Below are 25,426 nucleotides of genomic sequence, written 5' to 3'. Positions count from 1 at the left end.
TCACTCCTGCGAGACTTCGGGGTACACTTGGTTGTCGGGAGCCAGCTGGAAAGAGATGGTAAGCAGCCCACTCAACAGCAACAGGAATGCAGCCAGAAACGCCACGGGCACGCTGCTGCCGATCTCCTGCCAGTCCGGCCTGAAGGGGATGTGGAGAGATGGCGGGAAGCGTATGCCCTCTTCACTTATCACAGCGTGGTAATTCCACATCACGGCAATGAGGATAAATATGCCACCTATGATGCTCAGGACTCCAGAAGCGAAGAACAGATTGCAGGTGGTGTCCTTCTGAAGCTCTCCCGCGTACACTCTGCGCAGGCCCATGATCGTGAGCACTTTCCCCAGGAGTGCAAGGAGGCTGGCGGCCAGCAGCAGGTGCTGACCGATGCGGATATCCAGCGGCAGGTAGGTGTCACTGTAGGTGTAGCGGTGACACGCTATGGGTCTGCTGTGGAGGCTGTAGGGCTGGTAAAAGCAGACCTTCCACATCCCCACGCAGGCCAGACCCCGGGAGGGGGCGGCGCTGCTCTCTATGTACCATATCCTCCATTTGGCCAGGCCCATGCAAACCATGGAGAACATCCATCCCAGGGTGTTGAGGGCGAAACTCGCTGCCTGGCAATTGGGGTGGACGTAAAAGCCCATGGCTCTGTATCCAGGGGATCTGCAAACCAATAGAGGGTGTCATGAGGATGGGACCCACGGCCTGGACCTGCCCCCCGGGGTGAGTGGCACTATATTGGAGAGGGAAATGCCATATTCCAGAATGGAGACACGTGACCCCCATGCTCTGCTGGCGAAGGGTCCTTGGGCAAGATTTACTGAAAGCCTTAAAGTATACAGACTTTCACCCTGCAGGACAGGTAAGGGGTTAGAGCGTCTTCCCAACAGGCCCAGGTCGCAGAGCTCAATCCCTGGTCAGGGCACATACAAGAATCAACCAATGAATGCATCAGTCAGTGGAACACCAAATCGATGTTTCTCTCTCTCCCTCTCTCTCTGTCTCAAAAGTCAATCAAAATATGTACAAACTTTCAAACAGGCAGTTCTACTTCTGGACATTTGTTGAAAGACACAATTAAGATTGGCTACAGCCCAGCAGGCGTGGTTGAGCATCGACCTAAGAACCAGGAGGTCAGGGTTCGATTCCTGATCAGGGCACAGTCCCGGGCTGTGGGCTTGATCCCCAGTGTGGGGCATGCAGGAGGAAACCAATCCATGATTATCTCTCATCATTGATGTTTCTCTCTTCCTCTCTCTCTAAAATCAAGAAAATATATTTATAAAAGACAATCTTATATAAAAGAAAGAAAGAAAGGAAGGAAGGAAGGAAGGAAGGAAGGAAGGAAGGAAGGAAGGAAGGAAGGAAGGACATTTGGAAGGAAGGAAGGAAGGAAGGAAGGAAGGAAGGAAGAAGGAAGGACAGATGGAAGGAAGGAAGGATGAAAAGAAAGAAGGATGGATAGATGGCACGAGGGAAGGAATGCTGAAGGAAAGAAGGAAGGAATGATGGAGGGAAGGATGGAAGGAAGGATGAATGGATGGAAGGAAGGAAGGAAAGTAGGAAGGAAGGAGGGAAGGATGAAAGGAAGAAAGAAAGGAAGGAGGATGAAAGGAACAGAAAGAAAGAGAGAAAGAGAGAGAGAGAGAGAGAGAGAGAGAGAGAGAGAGAGAGAGAGAGAGAGAGAAAGAAAGGATGCATGGAAGGAAGGTAGAAAGAAAAGATGGATGGATGGAAGGATGAAGGAAGAAGGAAAGGAAGCAGTGATGGATGGGAGGAAGTAAGGAAGGAATAAAGTAAGGAAGGATGGATGGAAGGAAGGAAGGAATGGTGGATAAATGGATGGATGAATAGAAGGAAGGAAGGAATGATGGATGGATGGAAGGAAGGAAGGATGGGAGGAAGGAAAGAAGGAAGGATGGGGAAGAAAGAAAGAAAGAATGGAAGACAGGGAGGATGGAAGGAAGAAAAGAAGGAGAGAAAGATGGAAGGATGGAAGGAAGGTTGGATAGATGGCAGGAAGGAAGGATGGAAGGCAGGAGTTATGAAAGGAAGAAAGGAAGGAAGAAAAGGTGGATGCATAGATGGCAGGAAGGAAGGAAGAAAAGAAGAAACAATGCAAGAAAGAAAGGAAAGAGAGAAGGTAGGAAGGAAGGAAAGAAGAAAGAAATGAAGAAAGGGAGAAAGGAAGAAAGAAAAGACAGATGCAAGGAAGGAAGGATTGATGGAAGGAAGGAAGAAAAATGGATGGAAGGAATGAAGGATGGAAGGAAGGCAGAAAGGAATGGTGGAAGAAAGAAAGGATGAAAAGAAGAAAGAAAGAAAGAAAGAAAGAAAGAAAGAAAGAAAGAAAGGATAAATGGAATGAAGGAAGGATGAAAGGAAGAAAGAAAGGAAGAAAGAAAGAATAAATGGAAGGAAGGAAGGAAGGATCAAAGCAAGAAAGAAAGGTAAAAGAGAAGGTAGGAAGGAAGGAATGATGGAATGAAAGATGAATGGAAGGATGGATGGAAGGAAGAAAGGAAGGAGTAATGGATGGGAGGAAGGAAGGATGGATGGAAGGAATAAAGGAGGAAAGGAAGGAAGGAGTAATGGATGGGAGGAAGGAAGGGAGGCTGGAAGGAAGGAAGGAAGGAAGGAAGGAAGGAAGGAAGGAAGGAAGGAAGGATGGAAGAACAAAGGAATGATGGATGGAAAGAAGGAAGGAAGAAACATAGCAAGAAAGAAAGGAAGGAGAGAAGGTAGGAAGGAAGGAAAGGAGGAAGACATGAAGGTAGGAAGAAATGGAGAAAGGAAGAAAGAAAGGAAAAAAGGATGCAAGGAAAGAAGGAAGGATGGATGGATGGAAGGAAAGGCTGAAGGAAGGAAGAATGAATGGAGGAATGAAGGAAGAAAGGAAGGAATGATGAAAGGAAGGAAGGAAAAAATAAAGGAAGGAAGGATGGCAGGAAGGAAGGAAGGAGTAATGGATGGGAGGAAGGAAGGATAGATGGAAGGAAGGAAGGAATGATGGATGGAAGGAAGAAAGAAAGAAAAGAAGGAAGGAAGGAAAGAGTAATGGATGGGAGGAAAGAAGGATAGATGTAAGGAGGGAGGTGTAATGGATGGGAAGAAGGATGGATAGATGGAAGGAAGGAATGGAGACTGGAAGGAAGGAAGGAAGGAAGAAAGGAACGAAGGAAGGGTGGAAGAACCAAGGAATGATGGATGAAAAGAAGGAAGAAAGAAACATAGCAAGAAAGGAAAGAAGGAGAGAAGGAAGGAAGGAAGGAAGAGAGAGAGAGAGAGAAAGAAAGAAAGAAAGAAAGAAAGAAAGAAAGAAAGAAAGAAAGGAATGCTGAAAGGAAGGAATGAAGGATGAATGGGAGAAAGAAAGAAAGAAAGAAAGAAAGAAAGAAAGAAAGAAAGAGAGAAAGGAAGGAAGGAAGGATTGAAGAAAGGAAGGATGGATAAATGGATGCATAGAAGGAAGGAAAGAAGGCAGGAAGGATGAAAGGAAGAAAGGAAGGATGGAAGAACAAAGGAATGATGGATGGAAAGAAGGAAGGAAGAAACATAGCAAGAAAGGAAAGGAGAGAAGGAAGGAAGAAAAAGAAAGGATGAAATGAAGGATGAAGGATAGACGGAAGAAAGAAAGAAAGAAAGAAAGAAAGAAAGAAAGAAAGAAAGAAAGGAAGGATTGAAGGAAGGAAGGATGGATAAATGGATGGATAGATAGCAGGAAGGAAGGAAGGAATGATGGACAGAATAAAGGAAGGAAGGAAGAAAGGAAGGATGGAAGGAAGGAAGGAAGAAAGGGTTGAGTGATGGATGGGATGAAGCAAGGAAGGAAGGATTGATGGAAAGAAGGGAGGGAGGATAGAAGGAAGGAAAAAAGGAAGGAAGGAAGGAAGGTTGGATAGGTGGCAGGAAGAAAGGAAGGAAGGAAGAAACAAAGCAAGCAAGAAAGAAAGGATGGAAGGAAGGAAAGAAGTAAGAGAAGGAGAGAAAGAAAGGAAGGAAGGAAGGAAGGAAGGAAGGAAGGAAGGAAGGAAGGAAGGAAGAAAGAAAAAGAATGTAAGGAAGGATGGATGAAAGGAAGAAAGGAATGATGGATGGAAGGAATCCTATATAATAAAAGAGTAATATGCAAATTAACCATCACTCCGCTACACCCACTAGCCACGCCCACAAGCCAATCAGGAGCGAATATGCAAATAAACCCAACCAAGATGGCTACCGCCACAGAGAGCAGGAGGGAGGCTTGGGTTTCCCCGGCGATGGAGGAAGCCAAGCTTTCCACCTGCCCTTGCCGGCCTAGGACTCCACTCAAGGCTACAAAGTTTCAATGATAGAAGATACATAAACCCAAACAGAAATGGCGCCAGCCACGGAGCTGGAAAGAGCAGGAGGCTAGGGTTGCACCCGGCGATGGAGGAAGCCAAGCTTTCCACACACCCTGGCTGTCCCAGGCCTCCGCTTAAGGCTACAAAGTTTCAATTATAGAAGATACATAAATCCCCCCAAAATGGCTGCCACCATGGAGCAAGCAGAAGGCTTGGCTCCGCTCCAGGCTACAAAGTTTCAATTGTAGAAGATAAATAAACCCCAGACACCAGGGCCTCCGCTTGGGTCACCAGGGGGAGTGGCTGGCCTGCAAACCACCACAAGACCCTCACCCAGGTCACTCCATGCCCCAAGGTAACCACCACCCTGATCCGGAACTCCCTTCAGGGCAAACCAGCTGGCCCCCACCCATGTACCAGGCCTCTATCCTATCTAATAAAAGAGTAATATGCAGATTGACCATCACTCCACACACAAGATGGCTGCCCCAATGTGGTCAAAGATCCTGCCCCCATGTGGACACAAGATGGCCACCACAAGATGGCCTGCAAGGGAGAGCAGTTGTGGGCGATCAGGCCAGCAGGGAAGGGCAGTTGGGAGGGACCAGGCCTGCAAGGTTGGGCAGTTTGGGGCAATCAAGCCTGCTGGGAGGGCAGTTAGGGGTGACCAAGCCAGCAGAGGAGGGAAGTTGGGTGCAACAAGGCCTACAGGGAAAGGCAGTTGGGAGGGACCCAGGCCTGCAGGGTAGAGCAGTTGGGGGGGACCAGGCCTGCAGGGGAGGGCAGTTAGGGGTGACCAGGCCTGCAGGGGAGGGCAGTTAGGGGTGACCAGGCCTGCAGGGGACGGCAGTTAGGGGTGACCAGGCCTGCAGGGGACGGCAGTTAGGGGTGACCAGGCCTGCAGGGGACGGCAGTTAGGGGCAAACAGGCTGGCAGGGGAGCAGTTAGGCATCAATCAGGCTGGCAGGGGAGTGGGTAGGGGGTGATCAGGCTGGCAGGCAGAAGCGGTTAGGGGCAATCAGGAAGGCAGGCAGGCGAGCAGTTGGGAGCCAGCAGTCCTGGATTGTGAGAGGGATGTCCAACTGCCCGTTTAGGCCTGATCCCAGGATCGGGCCTAAACAGGCAGTTGGACATCCATCGAGGGGTCCCAGATTGAAGAGGGTGCAGGCTGGGCTGAGGGACACCCTCCTCCCTCATGCATGAATTTCATGCACCGGGCCTCTAGTAAAGGAATAAAGGAAGGAGTGATTAACAGGAGGAAGCAAAAAAAGGAAGAAAGGAAGGAAGGATGGAAGGAAGGAAGGAAGGAAGAAAGGATGGAAGGAAGAAAGGACAGAAGAAAGGAAGGACTGATGGATGAATGGATGAAAGGATGGATGGATGGATGGTTGGATGGGTGATGGAAGGAAGGAATTATGGATGGAAGGAAGAAATAAAGGATGGAAGGAAGAAAGGAAGGAAGAAAGAGAAAGAAAGAAAGAAAGAAAGAAAGAAAGAAAGAAAGAAAGAAAGAAAGAAAGAAAGAAAGGAAGGAAGGAAGAAAGGGTGGGTGGAAGGAAGGAATGATTGATGGAAGGAATAGAGGAAGGATGGATGGATAGATGGATGGAAGGAAGGGTGGGTGGAAAGAAGGATGGAAGGAAGGAAGAATGGATGGTTGGATGGATGGGTGGATAGATGGATGGAAGTAAGGAAGGAAGAAGAGAGAAAGAAAGAAAAAGAAAAAATGGAAGGAAGGAATGACGGAAGGGTGGAAATAAGGAAGGAAGGATGGAAGAGGGGAAGGAATGATGGGTGGAAGGAAGAAAGAATGAAAGGAAGGAAGGAAGGAAGAAAGGAAAGAAGGAAGGAGAGAAGGTATAAAGGATGGAAAGAAGGAAGGAAGGAAGACAAAAAGGAAGGAAGGAAGGAAGGAAGGAAGGAAGGAAGGAAGGAAGGAAGGAAGGAAGGAAAGAAAGAAGGAAGGAAGGGTGGCCTGGGTTCACCTTTCCTGTAAGACCATTGATGACAGTTAACCTGTTCACAGAGCAAATAAAACAGTTAAATAAAGTGACGCTCCCTTCTCCCCTCCCCCCTCCCCCCCCGCCCCAAGAAATCTCAGGTCTTTCCTAACCAGGGAGAAAATAAAGCCCAATCTTTACCCAAACAATACGCAAAGGCAGAGGAGGACGTCTCAGAGGTACAAACGGTAGTCCCTGCCAAGCAGTAACAGAAATAAGGAAACCAAACATTCTCTTGTTTCCATGGCTCCCAGGCTGGTCTGCAGGCCTGTAACAATAGTCTTCTTTAAGGGCCAGGGTCAGGGAGCAGGTCTTCAAGAGGTGAAGTCTTGCCCTGGCTGGTTTGGCTCCGTGGATAGAGCGTTGGTCTGGGGACTGAAGGTCCCGGTTTCTATTCTGCTCAAGGGCACATGCCTGGGTTGTGAGCTGGATCCCCAGTGTGGGGCATGCAGAAGGCAGCCAATCCATGATTCTCTCTCATCATTGATGTTTCTCTCTCCCCCTCTCCCTTCCTCTCTGAAATCAATGACAATATATTTTTTAAAAAGAGTTGAAGTCCTTCTACAATGGAAATGTCCTTGTTGAGGTCTCAGAGCAGATAGGCACTGTGATTCCTCAGAGTCTTAAGTAGAAAGCCTGGAGGAAGGGGAAGGTGAGGGGAGAAAGTGTGTCCTGATGGTATCCAGGGCCAGGCCACGGGGCGGCCTCCCTGAGCGGGCCTTGGCCCAGGACGGTGGGGGAAGCTGCCCTGGGTCCTCTGGGGCGCCTCTGTTCTGTTCCACTGGCAGAGGTCCCCTCCCTCCCCCCTCTCCTCTACCTTAAATACGGCCATCACCCGACTCTGCTCCCACTTGCACCTGCTGGTGTCCAGAAGGCACGCTGTGCCCCAGGCGTGGCCTCTGCTCGGCCTCCCTCTGCTAGTGCTGTCACCAGGCACCCCTCCCTCCTGGGGCCCCCGGCAAAGGGCCCGGCACTGCCCCACGCTGCCCCTGAACCCAAAGGCCACATGGCAGCCTCTGGCACCTGGGCACCGTGGGAGGATTCCCGGGAGGAGGAGGAGGAGGAGAGAAATGCCACCGCCCTCGGCCCCCTCGCTGTGCTGCACCCGCGGGAAATGCGCGGGACACCTTCTCCTGCCTGATTCCTGTGAAACAAGAATCCAGTGAGGCCCTTACACAGTCATTCCCAAAGAGCCCTGGACAGGGGCTTGGAACTCTCTTCCCCGCTTCCCAGAGCAGACCCGCCATGGTGGCCGCCTCACCTTCTGGGTCTCAACCCTCATGACCTGTCCCCTTGCTCTCTGGTGACACTGAGGGCGAAGAGGGGACAACAGACCTCTTGCCACAGTCCAGCGGTTCCGTCATTCCCAAGCGTGACCAGCAGGAGGCAGGCGCGCCGCCCTCAGCAGGGTATCAGGTTCCAGAAACCGGTCCTCATCAGAAGCATGTCTCCCAGGAGCTTCTTTGTTCAAACAACCAGAGGTTTGACTCTCTAAAGAACACACACCCTCTTTCAAACCTGGCTCAGTGGATAGATCATCGCCCCACGGCGTGAAGCGTTCCGGGTTTGACTCTGGTCAAGGGCATATACCTTGGTTGTGGGCTCAATCCCCAGTAGGAGGCGATCAGGAGGCAGCTGATGGGTGTTTCTCTCTCTCAGATGTTTCTAGCTCTCTATCCCTCTCCCTTCCTCTCTGTAAAATCAATAAAAATATATATTTTTTTAAATGAGACCGACTACAGGTGTTTACCTGGGAACCACTTCCCAGCCATTCCAGACCTGCATGGAGAGTGGGTAAGACTCCGCCCAAGGCCAGCCCTGACCATCCATGGGATGCAGAGGCTCCTTTCAAACCCGTGGGAAGGGAGCCGTGGTCTCTCACTCGGTGCAGAGGCTGTGACTTCCTCCCAGTTCTAAGGACAGTGTGCACATCATGGCAGGCAGCGAAGGGACTTTTCCTAAAGAATGCTTCTACCACTTCACACTCGCTCCCTCAAAGGGAAGAGGGCAGAATCCATTGCCCACAGATCGGATTCAAAGCCGAGAGGAAAAGGATCCATTGACCATTCTAGGTCACAGGCACTGTCTTCAGAACACATATTTGAATAGCTCATAGACGTTTGCCCCAGGTCAATTTTTTTCAAACACTGTGCTCTCAGAGACTTAAATACTCTTTGAGAACAAGCTCATTTCAGCCTAGATGGTGTGGCTCTGTACTTGAGCATCGACCTAGGAACCAGAAGGTCACGGTTTGATTCCTGACTGGGGACTTGATCCCCAGTGGGGATGTGTAAGAGGCAGCCAATCGATGATTGTCTCTCATCATTGATGTTTCTATCTCTCTCTCCCTCTCCCTTCTGCTCTGAAATCAAGAATTTTTTTAAAAAAACAGAGAGCTCCCCTCTCTTAAAAAAAAAATTAAGACTTAAGAGTAGAGTGAACATCTTATCCTAATATATAAAAACCCTGGGTCTGTCACCACCAGAGGCTCGACCAACCAGAAGTCAGTCCTGCAGTCAGCACTGGGTTACCATGGTGACCCAGCACTAACTGCTGTGGCTGCAAGCATGGTGACCCAGCACTGAGTGCTGAGGGGGCTGCGAATCAGGCCCGGGAGAGAGGCCTGAAGAGAGAAGCAGGTTCTGATTTGTAGCCTGTATGGCAGCTGTTGACCAGCACTTGCTTCTCTCTTTCTCTCCTGGCCTCCACGGGGACTGCTGATCAGCCCTGCATTTCTGATGAGGCCCTGTTGACAGGCCCAGAGACTCTGATTGGCATAGAAACCGACCAATCAGAACCAAATTGGCTGGCAGAGGAGGGCAGTTGGGGGCAAGATCAGGCCTGCAGGGGAGGGCAGTTGGGGGCAATATCAGTCCAGGAGGGGAGAGCAGTTAGAGGTGATCAGGCAGGCCGAAGTAGTTAGGGGAGATCATGCAGCCAGCCAGCGGTCCCAGACTGTGACAGGGATGTCCCATTAGAGAGGGTGAAGGCTTGACTGAGGAACCCCCCTCCATGCACAAATTTTGTGCAACGGGCCACTAGTGCAAAAATGAATAAACACATAAAAGTGTAGAATTACTTTTGAAGCATTGAAAAATTCTGGTAAGTATTTGATGATCATAAGAAATAGTTGTTAACACTAAAGGTATACTATGGTTATGCAAGGAAATGTCCTTTTTTTTTTAGAGAATAATTTTGAAGTGCATAGGGATGAAGGACCATGATGTCTGGGGTTTGTGTTAAAGTTCTTCAGAGTAAGAAACATGGAGGAAAAGAAGGGAAGGAAGGAGAGAGTAAGCACATATGACAAAATCGTTGAGTCTGGTAATGGAAGGGGGATTCTTTCTGCTACTCTGCTTTTGCACATGTGGGGAAATTGCATGTGGTGGAGAGGTGTTAGGGCCATGGAAGGTCAGGCTGGTTGTTTTGGTGGGAGTTTGAGAGGGAGCTGGGAGAATCCCAGTGGCCCACATTTCCACACAGCAGGTGTATAGCATTGATTATTTATTCAATAATAATTAAAATCCAGATTTTAATTAAAAGACAGGTGGACAATGGTTTGGAGGTGTGTTTTTGGAATTATTTTAATGAAAGTTCTTTAACCAATCAATGAGCCCAATTTGGATAGAGAAGCAAATGGCCACTTCCTGGTGGAAATGACCTTTGGCCTTGGAACTATTTCCTACAGCATCCTGATAATACTTTACCCCCATAAACTGCTCATCGTGGATTTGCAAAGCTATGCAACTGGGAATTTCACTCCTGCGAGACTTCGGGGTACACTTGGTTGTCAGGAGCCAGCTGGAAAGAGATGGTAAGCAGCCCACTCAACAGCAACAGGAATGCAGCCAGAAACGCCACGGGCACGCTGCTGCCGATCTCCTGCCAGTCCGGCCTGAAGGGGATGTGGAGGGATGGCGGGAAGCGTATGCCTTCTTCACTTATCACAGCGTGGTAATTCCACATCACGGCAATGAGGATAAATATGCCACCTATGATGCTCAGGACTCCAGAAGCGAAGAACAGATTGCAGGTGGTGTCCTTCTGAAGCTCTCCCGCGTACACTCTGCGCAGGCCCATGATCGTGAGCACTTTCCCCAGGAGTGCAAGGAGGCTGGCGGCCAGCAGCAGGTGCTGACCGATGCGGATATCCAGCGGCAGGTAGGTGTCACTGTAGGTGTAGCGGTGACACGCTATGGGTCTGCTGTGGAGGCTGTAGGGCTGGTAAAAGCAGACCTTCCACATCCCCACGCAGGCCAGACCCCGGGAGGGGGCGGCGCTGCTCTCTATGTACCATATCCTCCATTTGGCCAGGCCCATGCAAACCATGGAGAACATCCATCCCAGGGTGTTGAGGGCGAAACTCGCTGCCTGGCAATTGGGGTGGACGTAAAAGCCCATGGCTCTGTATCCAGGGGATCTGCAAACCAATAGAGGGTGTCATGAGGATGGGACCCACGGCCTGGACCTGCCCCCCGGGGTGAGTGGCACTATATTGGAGAGGGAAATGCCATATTCCAGAATGGAGACACGTGACCCCCATGCTCTGCTGGCGAAGGGTCCTTGGGCAAGATTTACTGAAAGCCTTAAAGTATACAGACTTTCACCCTGCAGGACAGGTAAGGGGTTAGAGCGTCTTCCCAACAGGCCCAGGTCGCAGAGCTCAATCCCTGGTCAGGGCACATACAAGAATCAACCAATGAATGCATCAGTCAGTGGAACACCAAATCGATGTTTCTCTCTCTCCCTCTCTCTCTGTCTCAAAAGTCAATCAAAATATGTACAAACTTTCAAACAGGCAGTTCTACTTCTGGACATTTGTTGAAAGACACAATTAAGATTGGCTACAGCCCAGCAGGCGTGGTTGAGCATCGACCTAAGAACCAGGAGGTCAGGGTTCGATTCCTGATCAGGGCACATTCCTGGGCTGTGGGCTTGATCCCCAGTGTGGGGCATGCAGGAGGAAACCAATCCATGATTATCTCTCATCATTGATGTTTCTCTCTTCCTCTCTCTCTAAAATCAAGAAAATATATTTTTAAAAGACAATCTTATATGAAAGAAAGGAAGGAAGGAAGGAAGGAAGGAAGGAAGGAAGGAAGGAAGGAAGAAAGGAAGGACAGATGGAAGGAATGTAGGAAGGAAGGAAGAAGGAAGGACAGATGGAAGGAAGGAAGGATGAAAAGAAAGAAGGATGGATAGATGGCACGAGGGAAGGAACGCTGAGGAAAGAAGCAAGGAATGATGGAGGGAAGGAAGGAAGGAAGGAAGAATGGATTGAAGGAAAGAAGGAAAGTAGGAAGGAAGGAAGGAGGATGAAAGGAACAGAAAGAAAGAAAGAGAGAAAGAGAGAGAGAGAAAGAAAGAAAGGATGCATGGAAGGAAGGTAGAAAGAAAGGATGGATGGATGGAAGGATGAAGGAAGAAGGAAAGGAAGCAGTGATGGATGGGAGGAAGTAAGGAAGGAATAAAGTAAGGAAGGATGGATGGAAGGAAGGAATGGTGGATAAATGGATGGACGAATAGAAGGAAGGAAGGAATGATGGATGGATGGAAGGAAGGAAGGATGGGAGGAAGGAAAGAAGGAAGGATGGGGAAGAAAGAAAGAAAGAATGGAAGACAGGGATGATGGAAGGAAGAAAAGAAGGAGAGAAAGATGGAAGGAATGAAGGAAGGTTGGATAGATGGCAGTTAGGAAGGATCAAAGAAGGATGAAAGGAAGGCAGGAGTTATGAAAGGAAGAAAGGAAGGAAGAAAGGGTGGATGCATAGATGGCAGGAAGGAAGGAAGAAAAGAAGAAACAATGCAAGAAAGAAAGGAACGAGAGAAGGTAGGAAGGAAGGAAAGAAGAAAGAAATGAAGAAAGGGAGAAAGGAAGAAAAAAAAGACAGATGCAAGGAAGGAAGGATTGATGGAAGGAAGGAAGAAAAATGGAAGGAAGGAATGAAGGATGGAAGGAAGGCAGAAAGGAATGGTGGAAAAAAGGAAGGAAGGAAGGATGAAAGGAAGAAAGAAAGAAAGAAAGAAAGAAAGAAAGAAAGAAAGAAAGAAAGAAAGAAAGGATAAATGGAAGGAAGGAAGGATGAAAAGAAGAAAGAAAGAAAGAAAAGAAAGAAAGAAAGAAAGAAAGAAAGAAAGAAAGAAAGAAAGGATAAATGGAAGGAAGGAAGGAACGAAGCAAGAAAGAAAGGTAAAAGATAAGGTAGGAAGGAAGGAATGATGGAAGGAAAGAAGAATGGAAGGATGGATGGAAGGAAGAAAGGAAGGAGTAATGGATGGGAGGAAGGAAGGATGGATGGAAGGAATAAAGGAGGAAAGGAAGGAAGGAGTAATGGATGGGAGGAAGGAAGGGAGGCTGGAAGGAAGGAAGGAAGGAAGGAAGGAAGGAAGGAAGGAAGGAAGGAAGGAAAGAAGGAAGGAAGGATGGAAGAACAAAGGAATGATGGATGGAAAGAAGGAAGGAAGAAACATAGCAAGAAAGAAAGGAGGAGAGAAGGTAGGAAGGAAGGAAAGAAGGAAGAAATGAAGGTAGGAAGAAATGGAGAAATAAGAAAGAAAGGAAAAAAGGATGCAAGGAAAGAAGGAAGGATGGATGGATGGAAGGAAAGGCTGAAGGAAGGAAGAATGAATGGAGGAATGAAGGAAGAAAGGAAGGAATGATGAAAGGAAGGAAGGAAAAAATAAAGGAAGGAAGGATGGCAAGAAGGAAGGAAGGAGTAATGGATGGGAGGAAGGAAGGATGGATGGAAGGAAGGAAGGAATGATGGATGGAAGGAAGAAAGAAAAGAAGGAAGGAAGGAAAGAGTAATGGATGGGAGGAAGGAAGGATAGATGAAAGGAAGGGAGGAGTAATGGATGGGAGGAAGGATGGATGGATGGAAGGAAGGAAGGGAGACTGGAAGAAGGAAGGAAGGAAGAAAGGAATGAAGGAAGGATGGAAGAACAAAGGAATGATGGATGAAAGAAAGAAGGAAGAAACATAGCAAGAAAGGAAAGAAGGAGAGAAGGAAGGAAGGAAGGAAGAATGAAAGAAAGAAAGAAAGAAAGAAAGAAAGAAAGAAAGAAAGAAAGAAAGAAAGAAATGATGAAAGGAAGGAATGAAGGATGGACGGAAGAAAAAAAGAAAGAAAGAAAGAAAGAAAGAGAGAAAGGAAGGAAGGAAGGAAGGATTGAAGGAAGGAAGGATGGATAAATGGATGGATAGAAGAAAGAAAAGAAGGCAGGAAGGATGAAAGGAAGAAAGGAAGGATGGAAGAACAAAGGAATGATGGATGGAAAGAAGGAAGGAAGAAACATAGCAAGAAAGGAAAGGAGAGAAGGAAGGAAGAAAAAGAAAGGATGAAAGGAAGGATGAAGGATAGATGGAAGAAAGAAAGAAAGAAAGAAAGAAAGAAAGAAAGAAAGAAAGAAAGGAAGGATTGAAGGAAGGAAGGATGGATAAATGGATGGATAGGTAGAAGGAAGGAAGGAAGGAATGATGGACAGAATAAAGGAAGGAAGGAAGAAAGGAAGGATGGAAGGAGGGAAGAAAGAAAGGGTTGAGTGATGGATGGGATGAAGCAAGGAAGGAAGGATTGATGGAAAGAAGGGAGGGAGGATAGAAGGAAGGAAAGAAGGAAGGAAGGAAGGAAGGAAGGAAGGAAGGAAGGAAGGTTGGGTAGGTGGCAGGAAGAAAGGAAGGAAGGAAGAAACAAAGCAAGCAAGAAAGAAAGGATGGAAGGAAGGAAAGAAGTAAGAGAAAGAGAGAAAGAAAGAAAGAAAGAAAGAAAGAAAGAAAGAAAGAAAGAAAGAAAGAAAGGAAGGAAGAAAGAAAGAAAAAGAATGTAAGGAAGGATGGATGAAAGGAAGAAAGGAATGATGGATGGAAGGAATCCTATATAATAAAAAAGTAATATGCAAATTAACCATCACTCCGCTACACCCACAAGCCACGCCCACAAGCCAATCAGGAGTGAATATGCAAATAAACCCAACCAAGATGGCTACCGCCACAGAGAGCAGGAGGGAGGCTTGGGTTTCCCCGGCGATGGAGGAAGCCAAGCTTTCCACCTGCCCTTGCCAGCCTAGGACTCCACTTAAGGCAACAAAGTTTCAATGATAGAAGATACATAAACCCAAACAGAAATGGCGCCAGCCACGGAGCTGGAAAGAGCAGGAGGCTAGGGTGCCCCTGGCGATGGAGGAAGCCAAGCTTTCCGCACACCCTGGCTGGCCCAGGCCTCCGCTTAAGGCTACAAAGTTTCAATTATAGAAGATACATAAATCCCCCCCAAAATGGCTGCCGCCATGGAGCAAGCAGAAGGCTTGGCTCCGCTCCAGGCTACAAAGTTTCAATTGTAGAAGATAAATAAACCCCAGACACCAGGGCCTCCACTTGGGTCACCAGGGGGAGTGGCTGGCCTGCAAACCACCACAACACCCTCACCCAGGTCACCCCATGCCCCAAGGGGACCACCACCCTGATCCGGGACTCCCTTCAGGGCAAACCAGCTGGCCCCCACCCATGCACCAGGCCTCTATCCTATCTAATAAAAGAGTAATATGCAGATTGACCATCACTCCAACACACAAGATGGCTGCCCCCATGTGGACACAAGATGGCCACCACAAGATGGCCTGCAAGGGAGAGCAGTTGTGGGCGATCAGGCCAGCAGAAGAGGGCAGTTGGGAGGGACCAGGCCTGCAAGGGAGGGCAGTTTGGGGCGATCAAGCCTGCTGGGGAGGGCAGTTAGGGGTGACCAAGCCGGCAGAGGAGGGAAGTTGGGAGCACCGGGCCTCTAGTAAAGGAATAAAGGAAGGAGTTATTAACAGGAGGAAGCAAAAAAAGGAAGAAAGGAAGGAAGGATGGAAGGAAGGAAGGAAGGAAGAAAGGATGGAAGGAAGAAAGGACAGAAGAAAGGAAGGACTGATGGATGAATGGATGAAAGGATGGATGGATGGATGGATGGATGGATGGATGGATGGATGGGTGGATGGAAGGAAGAAATTATGGATGGAAGGAAGAAAGGAAGGAAGAAAGAGAAAGAAAGAAAGGAAGAAAGAAAGAAAGAAAGAAAGAAAGAAAGAAAGGAAGGAAGGAAGAAAGGAAGAAAGGGTGGGTGGAAGGAAGGAATGATTGATGGAAGGAATAGAGGAAGGATGGATGGATAGATGGATGGAAGGAAGGGTGGGTGGAAAGAAGGATGGAAGGAAGGAAGAATGGATGGTTGGATGGATGGGTGGATAGATGGATGGAAGTAAGAAAGGAAGGAGAGAGAAAGAAAAAAAAGAAAAAATGGAAGGAAGGAATGATGGAAGGGTGGAAATAAGGAAGGAAGGAAGGAAGAGGGGAAGTAATGATGGGTGGAAGGAAGAAAGAATGAAAGGAAGGAAGGAAGGAAGGAAAGAAGAAAGGAAAGAAGGAAGGAGAGAAGGTATAAAGGATGGAAAGAAGGAAGGAAGGAAGGAAGACAAAAAGGAAGGAAGGAAGAAAGGAAGGAAGGAAGGAAGGAAGGAAGGAAGGGTGGCCTGGGTTCACCTTTCCTGTAAGACCATTGATGACAGTTACCCTGTTCACAGAGCAAATAAAACAGTTAAATAAAGTGACGCTCCGTTTCCCCCCCCACCCCCCCGCCCCAAGAAATCTCAGGGCTTTCCTAACCAGGGAGAAAATAAAGCCCAATCTTTACCCAACCAATACGAAAAGGCAGAGGAGGACGTCTCGAGGTACAAACGGTAGTCCCTGCCAAGCAGTAACAGAGATAAGGAAACCAAACATTCTCTTGTTTCCATGGCTCCCAGGCTGGTCTGCAGGCCTGTGACAATAGTCTTCTTAAAGGGCCAGGGTCAGGGAGCAGGTCTTCAAGAGGTGAAGTCTTGCCCTGGCTGGTTTGGCTGAGTGGATAGAGCGTTGGCCTGGGGACTGAAGGTCCCGGTTTCTATTCTGCTCAAGGGCACATGCCTGGGTTGTGAGCTGGATCCCCAGTGTGGGGCATGCAGAAGGCAGCCAATCCATGATTCTCTCTCATCATTGATGTTTCTCTGTCCCCCTCTCCCTTCCTCTCTGAAATCAATGACAATATATTTTTAAAAAGAGTTGAAGTCCTTCTACAATGGAAATGTCCTTGTTGAGGTCTCAGAGCAGATAGGCACTGTGATTCCTCAGAGTCTTAAGTAGAAAGCCTGGAGGAAGGGGAAGGTGAGGGGAGAAAGTGTGTCCTGATGGGAGCCAGGGCCAGGCCACGGGGCGGCCTCCCTGAGCGGGCCTTGGCCCAGGACGGTGGGGGAAGCTGCCCTGGGTCCTCTGGGGCGCCTCTGTTCTGTTCCACTGGCAGAGGTCCCCTCCCTCCCCCCTCTCCTCTACCTTAAATACGGCCATCACCCGACTCTGCTCCCACTTGCACCTGCTGGTGTCCAGAAGGCACGCTGTGCCCCAGGCGTGGCCTCTTCTCGGCCTCCCTCCGCTAGTGCTGTCACCAGGCACCCCTCCCTGCCTGGGGCCCCCAGCAAAGGGCCCGGCACTGCCCCACGCTGGCCCCGAGCCCAAAGGCCACATGGCAGCCTCTGGCTCCTGGGCACCGTGGGAGGATTCCCGGGAGGAGGAGGAGGAGGAGAGAAATGCCACCGCCCTCGGCCCCCTCGCTGTGCTGCACCCGCGGGAAATGCGCGGGACACCTTCTCCTGCCTGATTCCTGTGAAAAAAGAATCCAGTGAGGCCCTTACACAGTCATTCCCAAAGAGCCCTGGACAGGGGCTTGGAGCTCTCTGCCCCGCTTCCCAGAGCAGACCCGCCCTGGTGGCCGCCTCACCTTCTGGGTCTCAACCCTCATGACCTGTCCCCTTGCTCTCTGGTGACACTGAGGGCGGAGAGGGGACAACAGACCTCTTGCCACAGCCCAGCGGTTCCGTCATTCCCACGCGTGACCAGCAGGAGGCAGGCGCGCCGCCCTCAGAAGGGTATCAGGTTCCAGAAACCGGTCCTCATCAGAAGCATGTCTCCCAGGAGCTTCTTTGTTCAAACAATCAGAGGTTTGACTCTCTAAAGAACACACACCCTCTTTCAAACCTGGCTCAGTGGATAGATTATCGCGCCACGGCGTGAAGGGTTCCGGGTTTGACTCTGGTCAAGGGCATATACCTTGGTTGTGGGCTCAATCCCCAGTAGGAGGCGATCAGGAGGCAGCTGATGGGTGTTTCTCTCTCTCAGATGTTTCTAGCTCTCTATCCCTCTCCCTTCCTCTCTGTAAAATCCATGAAAATATATATATTTATAATGAGACCGACTACAGGTGTTTACCTGGGAACCACTTCCCAGCCATTCCAGACCTGCATGGAGAGTGGGTAAGACTCCGCCCAAGGCCAGCCCTGACCATCCATGGGATGCAGAGGCTCCTTTCAAACCCGTGGGAAGGGAGCCGTGGTCTCTCACTCAGTGCAGAGGCTGTGACTTCCTCCCAGATCTAAGGACAGTGTGCACATCATGGCAGGCAGAGAAGGGACATTTCCTAAAGAATGCTTCTACCACCTCACAGTCTCTCCCTCACAGGGAAGAGGGCAGAATCCATTGCCCACAGATCGGATTTAAAGCCGAGAGGAAAAGGATCCATTGACCATTCTAGGTCACAGGCACTGTCTTCAGAACACATATTTGAATAGCTCACAGAATTTTGCCCCAGGTCAATTTTTTTCAAACACTGTGCTCTCAGAGACTTAAATACTCTTTGAGAACAAGCTCATTTCAGCCTAGATGGTGTGGCTCTGTACTTGAGCATCGACCTAGGAACCAGAAGGTCACGGTTTGATTCCTGACTGGGGACTTGATCCCCAGTGGGGATGTGTAAGAGGCAGCCAATCGATGATTGTCTCTCATCATTGATGTTTCTATCTCTCTCTCCCTCTCCCTTCTGCTCTGAAATCAAGAATTTTTTTAAAAAAACAGAGAGCTCCCCTCTCTTAAAAAAAAATTAAGACTTAAGAGTAGAGTGAACATCTTATCCTAATATATAAAAACCCTGGGTCCATCACCACCAGAGGCTCGACCAACCAGAAGTCAGTCCTGCAGTCAGCACTGGGTTACCATGGTGACCCAGCACTAACTGCTGCGGCTGCAAGCATGGTGACCCAGCACTGAGTGCTGAGGGGGCTGCGAATCAGGCCCGGGAGAGAGGCCTGAAGAGAGAAGCAGGTTCTGATTTGTAGCCTGTATGGCAGCTGTTGATCAGCACTTGCCTCTCTCTTTCTCTCCCGGCCTCCACGGGGTCTGCTGATCAGCCCTGCATTTCTGATGAGGCCCTCTTGACAGGCCCAGAGACTCTGATTGGCATAGAAACCGACCAATCAGAACCAAATTGGCTGGCAGAGGAGGGCAGTTGGGGGCAAGATCAGGCCTGCAGGGGAGGGCAGTTGGGGGCAATATCAGTCCAGGAGGGGAGAGCAGTTAGAGGTGATCAGGCAGGCCGAAGTAGTTAGGGGAGATCATGCAGCCAGCCAGCGGTCCCAGACTGTGACAGGGATGTCCCATTAGAGAGGGTGAAGGCTTGACTGAGGAACCCCCCTCTGTGCACAAATTTTGTGCAACGGGCCACTAGTGCAAAAATGAATAAATACATAAAAGTGTAGAATTACTTTTGAAGCATTGAAAAATTCTGGTAAGTATTTGATGATCATAAGAAATAGTTGTTAACACTAAAGGTATACTATGGTTATGCAAGGAAATGTCCTTTTTTTTTAGAGAATAATTTTGAAGTGCATAGGGATGAAGGACCATGATGTCTGGGGTTTGTGTTAAAGTTCTTCAGAGTAAGAAACATGGAGGAAAAGAAGGGAAGGAAGGAGAGAGTAAGCACATATGACAAAATCGTTGAGTCTGGTAATGGAAGGGGGATTCTTTCTGCTACTCTGCTTTTGCACATGTGGGGAAATTGCATGTGGTGGAGAGGGGTTAGGGCCATGGAAGGTCAGGCTGGTTGTTTTGGTGGGAGTTTGAGAGGGAGCTGGGAGAATCCCAGTGGCCCACATTTCCACACAGCAGGTGTATAGCATTGATTATTTACTCAGTAATAATTAAAATCCAGATTTTAATTAAAAGACAGGTGGACAATGGTTTGGAGGTGTGTTTTTGGAATTATTTTAATGAAAGTTCTTTAACCAATCAATGAGCCCAATTTGGATAGAGAAGCAAATGGCCACTTCCTGGTGGAAATGACCTTTGGCCTTGGAACTATTTCCTAGAGCATCCTGATAGTACTTAACCCCCATAAATTACTCATCGTGGATTTGCAAAGCTCTGCAACTGGGAATTTCACTCCTGGGAGACTTCGGGGTACACTTGATTGTCGGGAGCCAGCTGGAAAGAGATGGTAAGCAGCCCACTCAACAGCAACAGGAATGCAGCCAGAACCGCCACGGGCACGCTGCTGCCGATCTCCTGCCAGTCTGGCCTGAAGGGGATGTGGAGGGATGGCGGGAAGCGTATGCCCTCTTCACTTATCACAGCGTGGTAATTCCACATCACGGCAATGAGGATAAATATGCCACCTATGATGCTCAGGACTCCAGAAGCGAAGAACAGATTGCAGGTGGTGTCCTTCTGAAGCTCTCCTGCGTACACTCTGCGCAGGCCCATGATCGTGAGCACTTTCCCCAGGAGTGCAAGGAGGCTGGCGGCCAGCAGCAGGTGCTGAGCGATGCGGATATCCAGCGGCAGGTAGGTGTCACTGTAGGTGTAGCGGTGACACGCTATGGGTCTGCTGTGGAGGTTGTAGGGCTGGTAAGTGCACACTTTCCACATCCCTACGCAGGCCAGCCCCCGGGAGGGGGCGGCGCTGCTCTCCAAGTACCATATCCGCCACTTGGCCAGGCCCAGGCAAATCATGGAGAACATCCATCCCAGGGTGTTGAGGGCGAAACTCGCTGCCTGGCAATTGGGGTGGACGAAAAAGGCCATGGCTATGTATCCAGGGGATCTGCAAACCAATAGAGGGTGTCATGAGGATGGGACCCAGGGCCTGGACCTGCCCCCCCTTGGGGTGGGCGGCTCTATATTGGAGAGGGAAATGCCATATTCCAGAATGGAGACACATGACCCCCATGCTCTGCTGGCGAAGGGTCCTTGGGCAAGATTTACTGAAAGCCTTAAAGTATACAGACTTTCACCCTGCAGGACAGGTAAGGGGTTAGAGCGTCTTCCCAACGGGCCCAGGTTGCAGAGCTCAATCCCTGGTCAGGTCACATACAAGAATCAACCAATGAATGCATCAGCCAGTGGAACACCACATCGATGTTTCTCTCTCTCTCCCTCTCTCTGTCTCTAAAGTCAATCAAGATATGTACAAACTTTCAAACAGGCAGTTCCACTTCTGGACATTTGTTGAAAGACACAATTAAGATTGGCTACAGCCCAGCAGGCATGGCTCAGTGGTTGAGCATCGACCTATGAACCAGGAGGTCAGGGTTTGATTCCTGGTCAGGGCACATGCCCAGCCTGTGGGTTTGATCCCCACTATGGGGTGTGCAGGGGGAAGCCGATCCATGATTCTCTCATCACTGATGTTTCTGTCTCTTCATCTCCCTTCCCCTCTGATATCAATAAAAATATATATTTTTGCATGCTCCCAAGATTCAGCAATCCAACTTTTGTATTTATACCCTGAAGAAGGGGAAGCAGGGGCGCAAGCAGATAGTTGAACCCCCATGTTCATAGCATCGTTATTCACAACAGCAAGAGGTTGAAACAACCCAATGTTCATCATGGGTGAGTGCACTGCCAGCATGTGGGCCGCCCATACCATGGAATGTCACTCAGCCTGGAAGACATTGTACCGCGTGAAACGAGACAGCAACACAAAGACAATCAGGTATCATTTCACCTCTATGTGGTCCATAGAGCAGCCATACTCAATGACAGAAAGCAACCGTGAGTGCCAGACACTGGGGAACAGAGTGGGCATAGTGTTCAATGTGACAGAGTTTCCGTTTGGGGAGGCGAAAAAGTTCTGGAGATGATGGTGTGATGGTAGCATGCTGGAAACCAATTCCAGCATGTAATAATTACAAGAGTTCCATCATAAGGTTGATGGGACTTGGGGGGCTCAACAAGGGTGAGCCACATATGTAGTTTGCCTGTTGGAAATGGCTAAACAGCACTTCCCCCAAACCTGAATAGGATTGTTAACTGCCAGACAGCTCAGGGCATTTTATTGCCTCCTGTTGGCCAAACACCTGAACAGCTGTAGGCTATTCCCCAATCTGACAATATCCTTTGATATCCTATCCTTTGAAGTGTATTATCTCCACCTTGCCTTAGGACAGTGGTCGGCAAACTCATTAGTCAACAGAGCCAAATATCAACAGTACAATGATTGAAATTTCTTTTGAGAGCCGAAAACCGACTTCTGTGCATGGGCCACAAAGTTTCAATCGCACTGTATGTGCGCGCCCACACGTGGTATTTTGTGGAAAAGCCACACTCAAGGGGCCAAAGAGCCACATGTGGCTCACGAGCCGCAGTTTGCCGACCACTGCCTTAGGATAAATCATGTTAATAAAAGCAGGGTCCTGAATGAAGGAGGAGAGTCTTTAGCTCCTTCAGCTGAAGATCCTCTGACCCCCAATGCCTTTCAAAATGATCTTTCGTCTCTGGACTCTTTAATCATCTATGCGCAGCCCCTTTCTCCAGAATGCTGAACTCTTTGTAAGGCTGGGAAAGGAACCCCGGCTTTATGACGCCCAAACGAGGGGCACAAATAGTAGCACAACATTGTGAAGGTCCCTGGTTTAATGCTTAAACAAGGTGACTGTTAGGTCTGGTCACATCATTGGATTGATTCCCCTCCCCTGCAATCTGCCCTTTAGGCCACTTCACAACAGGCCTTCCCTTCCACTTACACGACATCCCACTTGTAGGACCACATCCCACTGGTAAGACCACATCCCACTGGTAAGGCCACATCCCACTGGTAAGGCCACATCCCACTGGTAAGGCCACATACCACTGGTAAGACCCCATCCCACTGGTAAGGCCACATCCCACTGGTAAGACCCCATCCCACTGGTAAGGCCACATCCCACTGGTAAGGCCACATACCACTGGTAAGACCCCATCCCACTGGTAAGGCCACATCCCACTGGTAAGGCCACATCCCACTGGTAAGGCCACATCCCACTGGTAAGGCCACATCACACTGGTAAGACCACATCCCACTTGTAGGACCACATCCCACTGGTAAGACCACATCCCACTGGTAAGGCCACATCACACTGGTAAGACCCCATCCCACTGGTAAGGCCACATCCCACTGATAAGGCCACATACCACTGGTAAGGCCACATCCCACTGGTAAGACCACATCCCACTGGTAAGACCATCCCACTGGTAAGATCCTATGCCACTGGTAAGACCACATCCCACTGGTAAGACCACATCCCACTGATAAGGCCACATACCACTGGTAAGGCCACATCCCACTAGTAAGACCACATCCCACTGGTAAGACCACATCCCACTGGTAAGACCACATCCCACTGGTAAGACCACATCCCACTGGTAAGACCCCATTCCACTGGTAAGGCCACATCACACTGGTAAGGCCACATCACACTGGTAAGACCACATCCCACTTGTAGGACCACATCCCACTGGTAAGACCACATCCCACTGGTAAGGCCACATCCCACTGGTAAGGCCACATCCCACTGGTAAGACCCCATTCCACTGGTAAGACCACATCCCACTGGTAAGACCACATCCCACTGGTAAGACCACATCCCACTGGTAAGACCCCATTCCACTGGTAAGACCACATCCCACTGGTAAGACCACATCCCACTGGTAAGACCCCATTCCACTGGTAAGACCACATCCCACTGATAAGGCCACATACCACTGGTAAGGCCACATCCCACTAGTAAGACCACATCCCACTGGTAAGACCACATCCCACTGGTAAGGCCACATCCCACTGGTAAGACCCCATTCCACTGGTAAGGCCACATCACACTGGTAAGGCCACATCACACTGGTAAGACCACATCCCACTTGTAGGACCACATCCCACTGGTAAGACCACATCCCACTGGTAAGGCCACATCCCACTGGTAAGGCCACATCCCACTGGTAAGACCCCATTCCACTGGTAAGACCACATCCCACTGGTAAGACCACATCCCACTGGTAAGACCACATCCCACTGGTAAGACCCCATTCCACTGGTAAGACCACATCCCACTGGTAAGACCACATCCCAATGGTAAGACCCCATCCCACTGGTAAGACCACATCCCACTGGTAAGATCACATACCACTGGTAAGGCCACATCCCACTGGTAAGGCCACATCCCACTGGTAAGACCACATCCCACTGGTGAGACCTTTATCTTTCTTCTCTGGACCTGTTCAGGATCCGGACCCTTTAAAGCCTAGAGGCCTTTAACCCTCTGACTGCCCGTCACTAGAGCTGGTGCCATTTGGGGTTCAGCCCATCTGGTCTCCAGGTGACCCAATATATTCATGATCCCTCACCCCTATCAGCCTTGTGTGTTCCTCGTGCGGCGACCCTGACGGTGACATGGTAAGTGTCTTGTTATACCCACTTTACCACCAGAAATCAAACCAACAGGCTGCGCCCACTGACCAGGGATGTGTCTCCGAGCGAGTGGGTGTCTGGGAAGGGCGACTAGCAGGTCAGGCAGCGCTGCCGACGCACACGCGGCTCCTGTGGGCGTCCTTGGCCGCTTCCTGGCTACGCGGGACCGGCCACACCATGGGACCCAGCCACACGTGGGCCTGGCACGCGACTCCAAGCCCTCTCCTCAGCCTCCAGCCCACGGCCACATTCCAGCCCCCATTGTCCTGAGCGCAGGGTTCTGTCGCTGGGTGCGGAACCCACGGCAGCATGCCCTCCTCCCTGACCAGCAGGCTCTCTCTGGTCCTCATCAGGCACCCCCTGTGCCCGCTTCCCGGGCGGGCTGCGCTCGGTGTGGACCATGGAGTCCTCAAGCTCTGCTGGACGGCAGCCGGGTGTCCTAACCACCCCTCTACCATCCCCCAGTCCCCAGAAATGGTCTCTCCCACACCACCCAGAGGAAATGACATGCAAACAGCAGTGACACTGGCTGGCGTGGCTCAGTGCATAGAGCATCAGCCTGGGGACCGAAGCGTCCCGGGTTCGATTCCAGTCAAGGGCACGTACCTTGGTTGCAGGCTCCTCCCCAGCCCGGGCCCTGGTCGGGGCTAGTGCAGGAGGCAACCCATCGATGTGTTTCTCTCACGTTGATGTTTCTGTCTGTCTCTCCCTCTCCCTTCCACTCTCCCTAAAAATCAATGGAAAAATATCCTCGGGTGAGGATTCAAACAAACAGCGATGACAACACACGCACGCAGGCGTCAGCAGTGGCCCGCACGGGCAAGGTCGCTGTGAAAGCCCGGTGACAGCCAGCACGTCAGGAAAGACCCTGGAGCTGTGGCAATGACCTTCCCGCTGCACCTCGGGTGACGGCACCGTGAACGGGGTGCCCATGAGGAGATGTGGTGGAAGGTGAGGGTCACTCCTGACTGGAGAAGCCGGTTGGTTAAGTGGGAGCGTGTCAGATGGGGCTGCTGTGAGGAATGAGGCCGCCAAAAGGCACATGGGGAGGGGGGTCCGCCGGCCCACGCTTAGGACCAAATTTTATGTGGGAGTCAAGTTCCGCAGGAACCCTCCGCTGAGTTCCTTAAGGAGGAGCTTATTCCGGCCAGTGGGGATGTGCAAGGATGCACATAGGAACACACCACATGCACTCCGTACCCGAGGGAACAACGGGGCAAGTGAAATCACCCTCCAGCCGTGGGCAAACGACGGCCCGCGGGCCGGATCCGGCTGTTCTATCCGGTTCTCTTGCTCTCCCCTCCGCTCCTTTACTTTGAATTTATATGAGTTCACACAAACATTCCATCCATGCTTTTGTTCCGGCCCTCCGGTCCAGTTTAAGAACCCATTGTGGCCCTCGAGTCAAAAAGTTTGCCCACCCCTGCTGTAGCCCATCAGAGACTCCGTCAGTAAACCACTGTGTCCTCACAATGGACTATTACACGGAAATTCAACCTTATGCTGAAGAATAATACGGCGGGGTCGGGGGGAGGTCCC

General features: G+C 49.9%; 3 protein-coding genes across 3 annotated transcripts; all 3 read right to left on the bottom strand.

Moving 5' to 3' along the window:
- Nucleotides 1-645, bottom strand: LOC308239472 (claudin-34-like; the record flags this gene model as incomplete). Its single annotated transcript, XM_080652275.1, has 1 exon — nt 1-645. One exon carries the CDS (start codon nt 643-645, stop codon nt 1-3), a length of 645 nt encoding a protein of 214 aa, XP_080508401.1.
- Nucleotides 646-10,082: 9,437 nt separating this feature from the next.
- On the bottom strand, nt 10,083-10,727 carry LOC308239471 (claudin-34-like; the record flags this gene model as incomplete). The annotated part of the gene is made up of 1 exon (XM_080652274.1): nt 10,083-10,727. One exon carries the CDS (start codon nt 10,725-10,727, stop codon nt 10,083-10,085), a length of 645 nt encoding a protein of 214 aa, XP_080508400.1.
- Nucleotides 10,728-19,410: 8,683 nt separating this feature from the next.
- LOC308239786 (claudin-34-like) lies at nt 19,411-24,595 on the bottom strand. The gene is made up of 2 exons (XM_080652614.1): nt 24,494-24,595; nt 19,411-20,269 (listed from the first exon to the last, which is right to left on the bottom strand). The coding sequence occupies exon 2, from the start codon at nt 20,248-20,250 to the stop codon at nt 19,606-19,608; it is 645 nt and encodes a 214-aa protein (XP_080508740.1). The 5' UTR covers nt 20,251-20,269; nt 24,494-24,595; the 3' UTR covers nt 19,411-19,605.
- Nucleotides 24,596-25,426: the final 831 nt, after the last annotated feature.

The sequence above is a fragment of the Plecotus auritus genome (genome assembly GCF_963455305.1).
Source record: "Plecotus auritus genome assembly, chromosome: X".
In the NCBI taxonomy this organism is placed as follows: Eukaryota; Metazoa; Chordata; class Mammalia; order Chiroptera; family Vespertilionidae; genus Plecotus; species Plecotus auritus.
Note: the sequence above shows the minus strand (reverse complement) of the source record. Positions and strands in the feature narration are given on the sequence as shown.

What these genes read in the sequence shown, in the direction of transcription:
- LOC308239786 (XM_080652614.1), bottom strand. Translation starts at nt 20,250, where the DNA reads ATGGCCTTTTTCGTCCACCCCAATTGCCAGGCAGCGAGTTTCGCCCTC.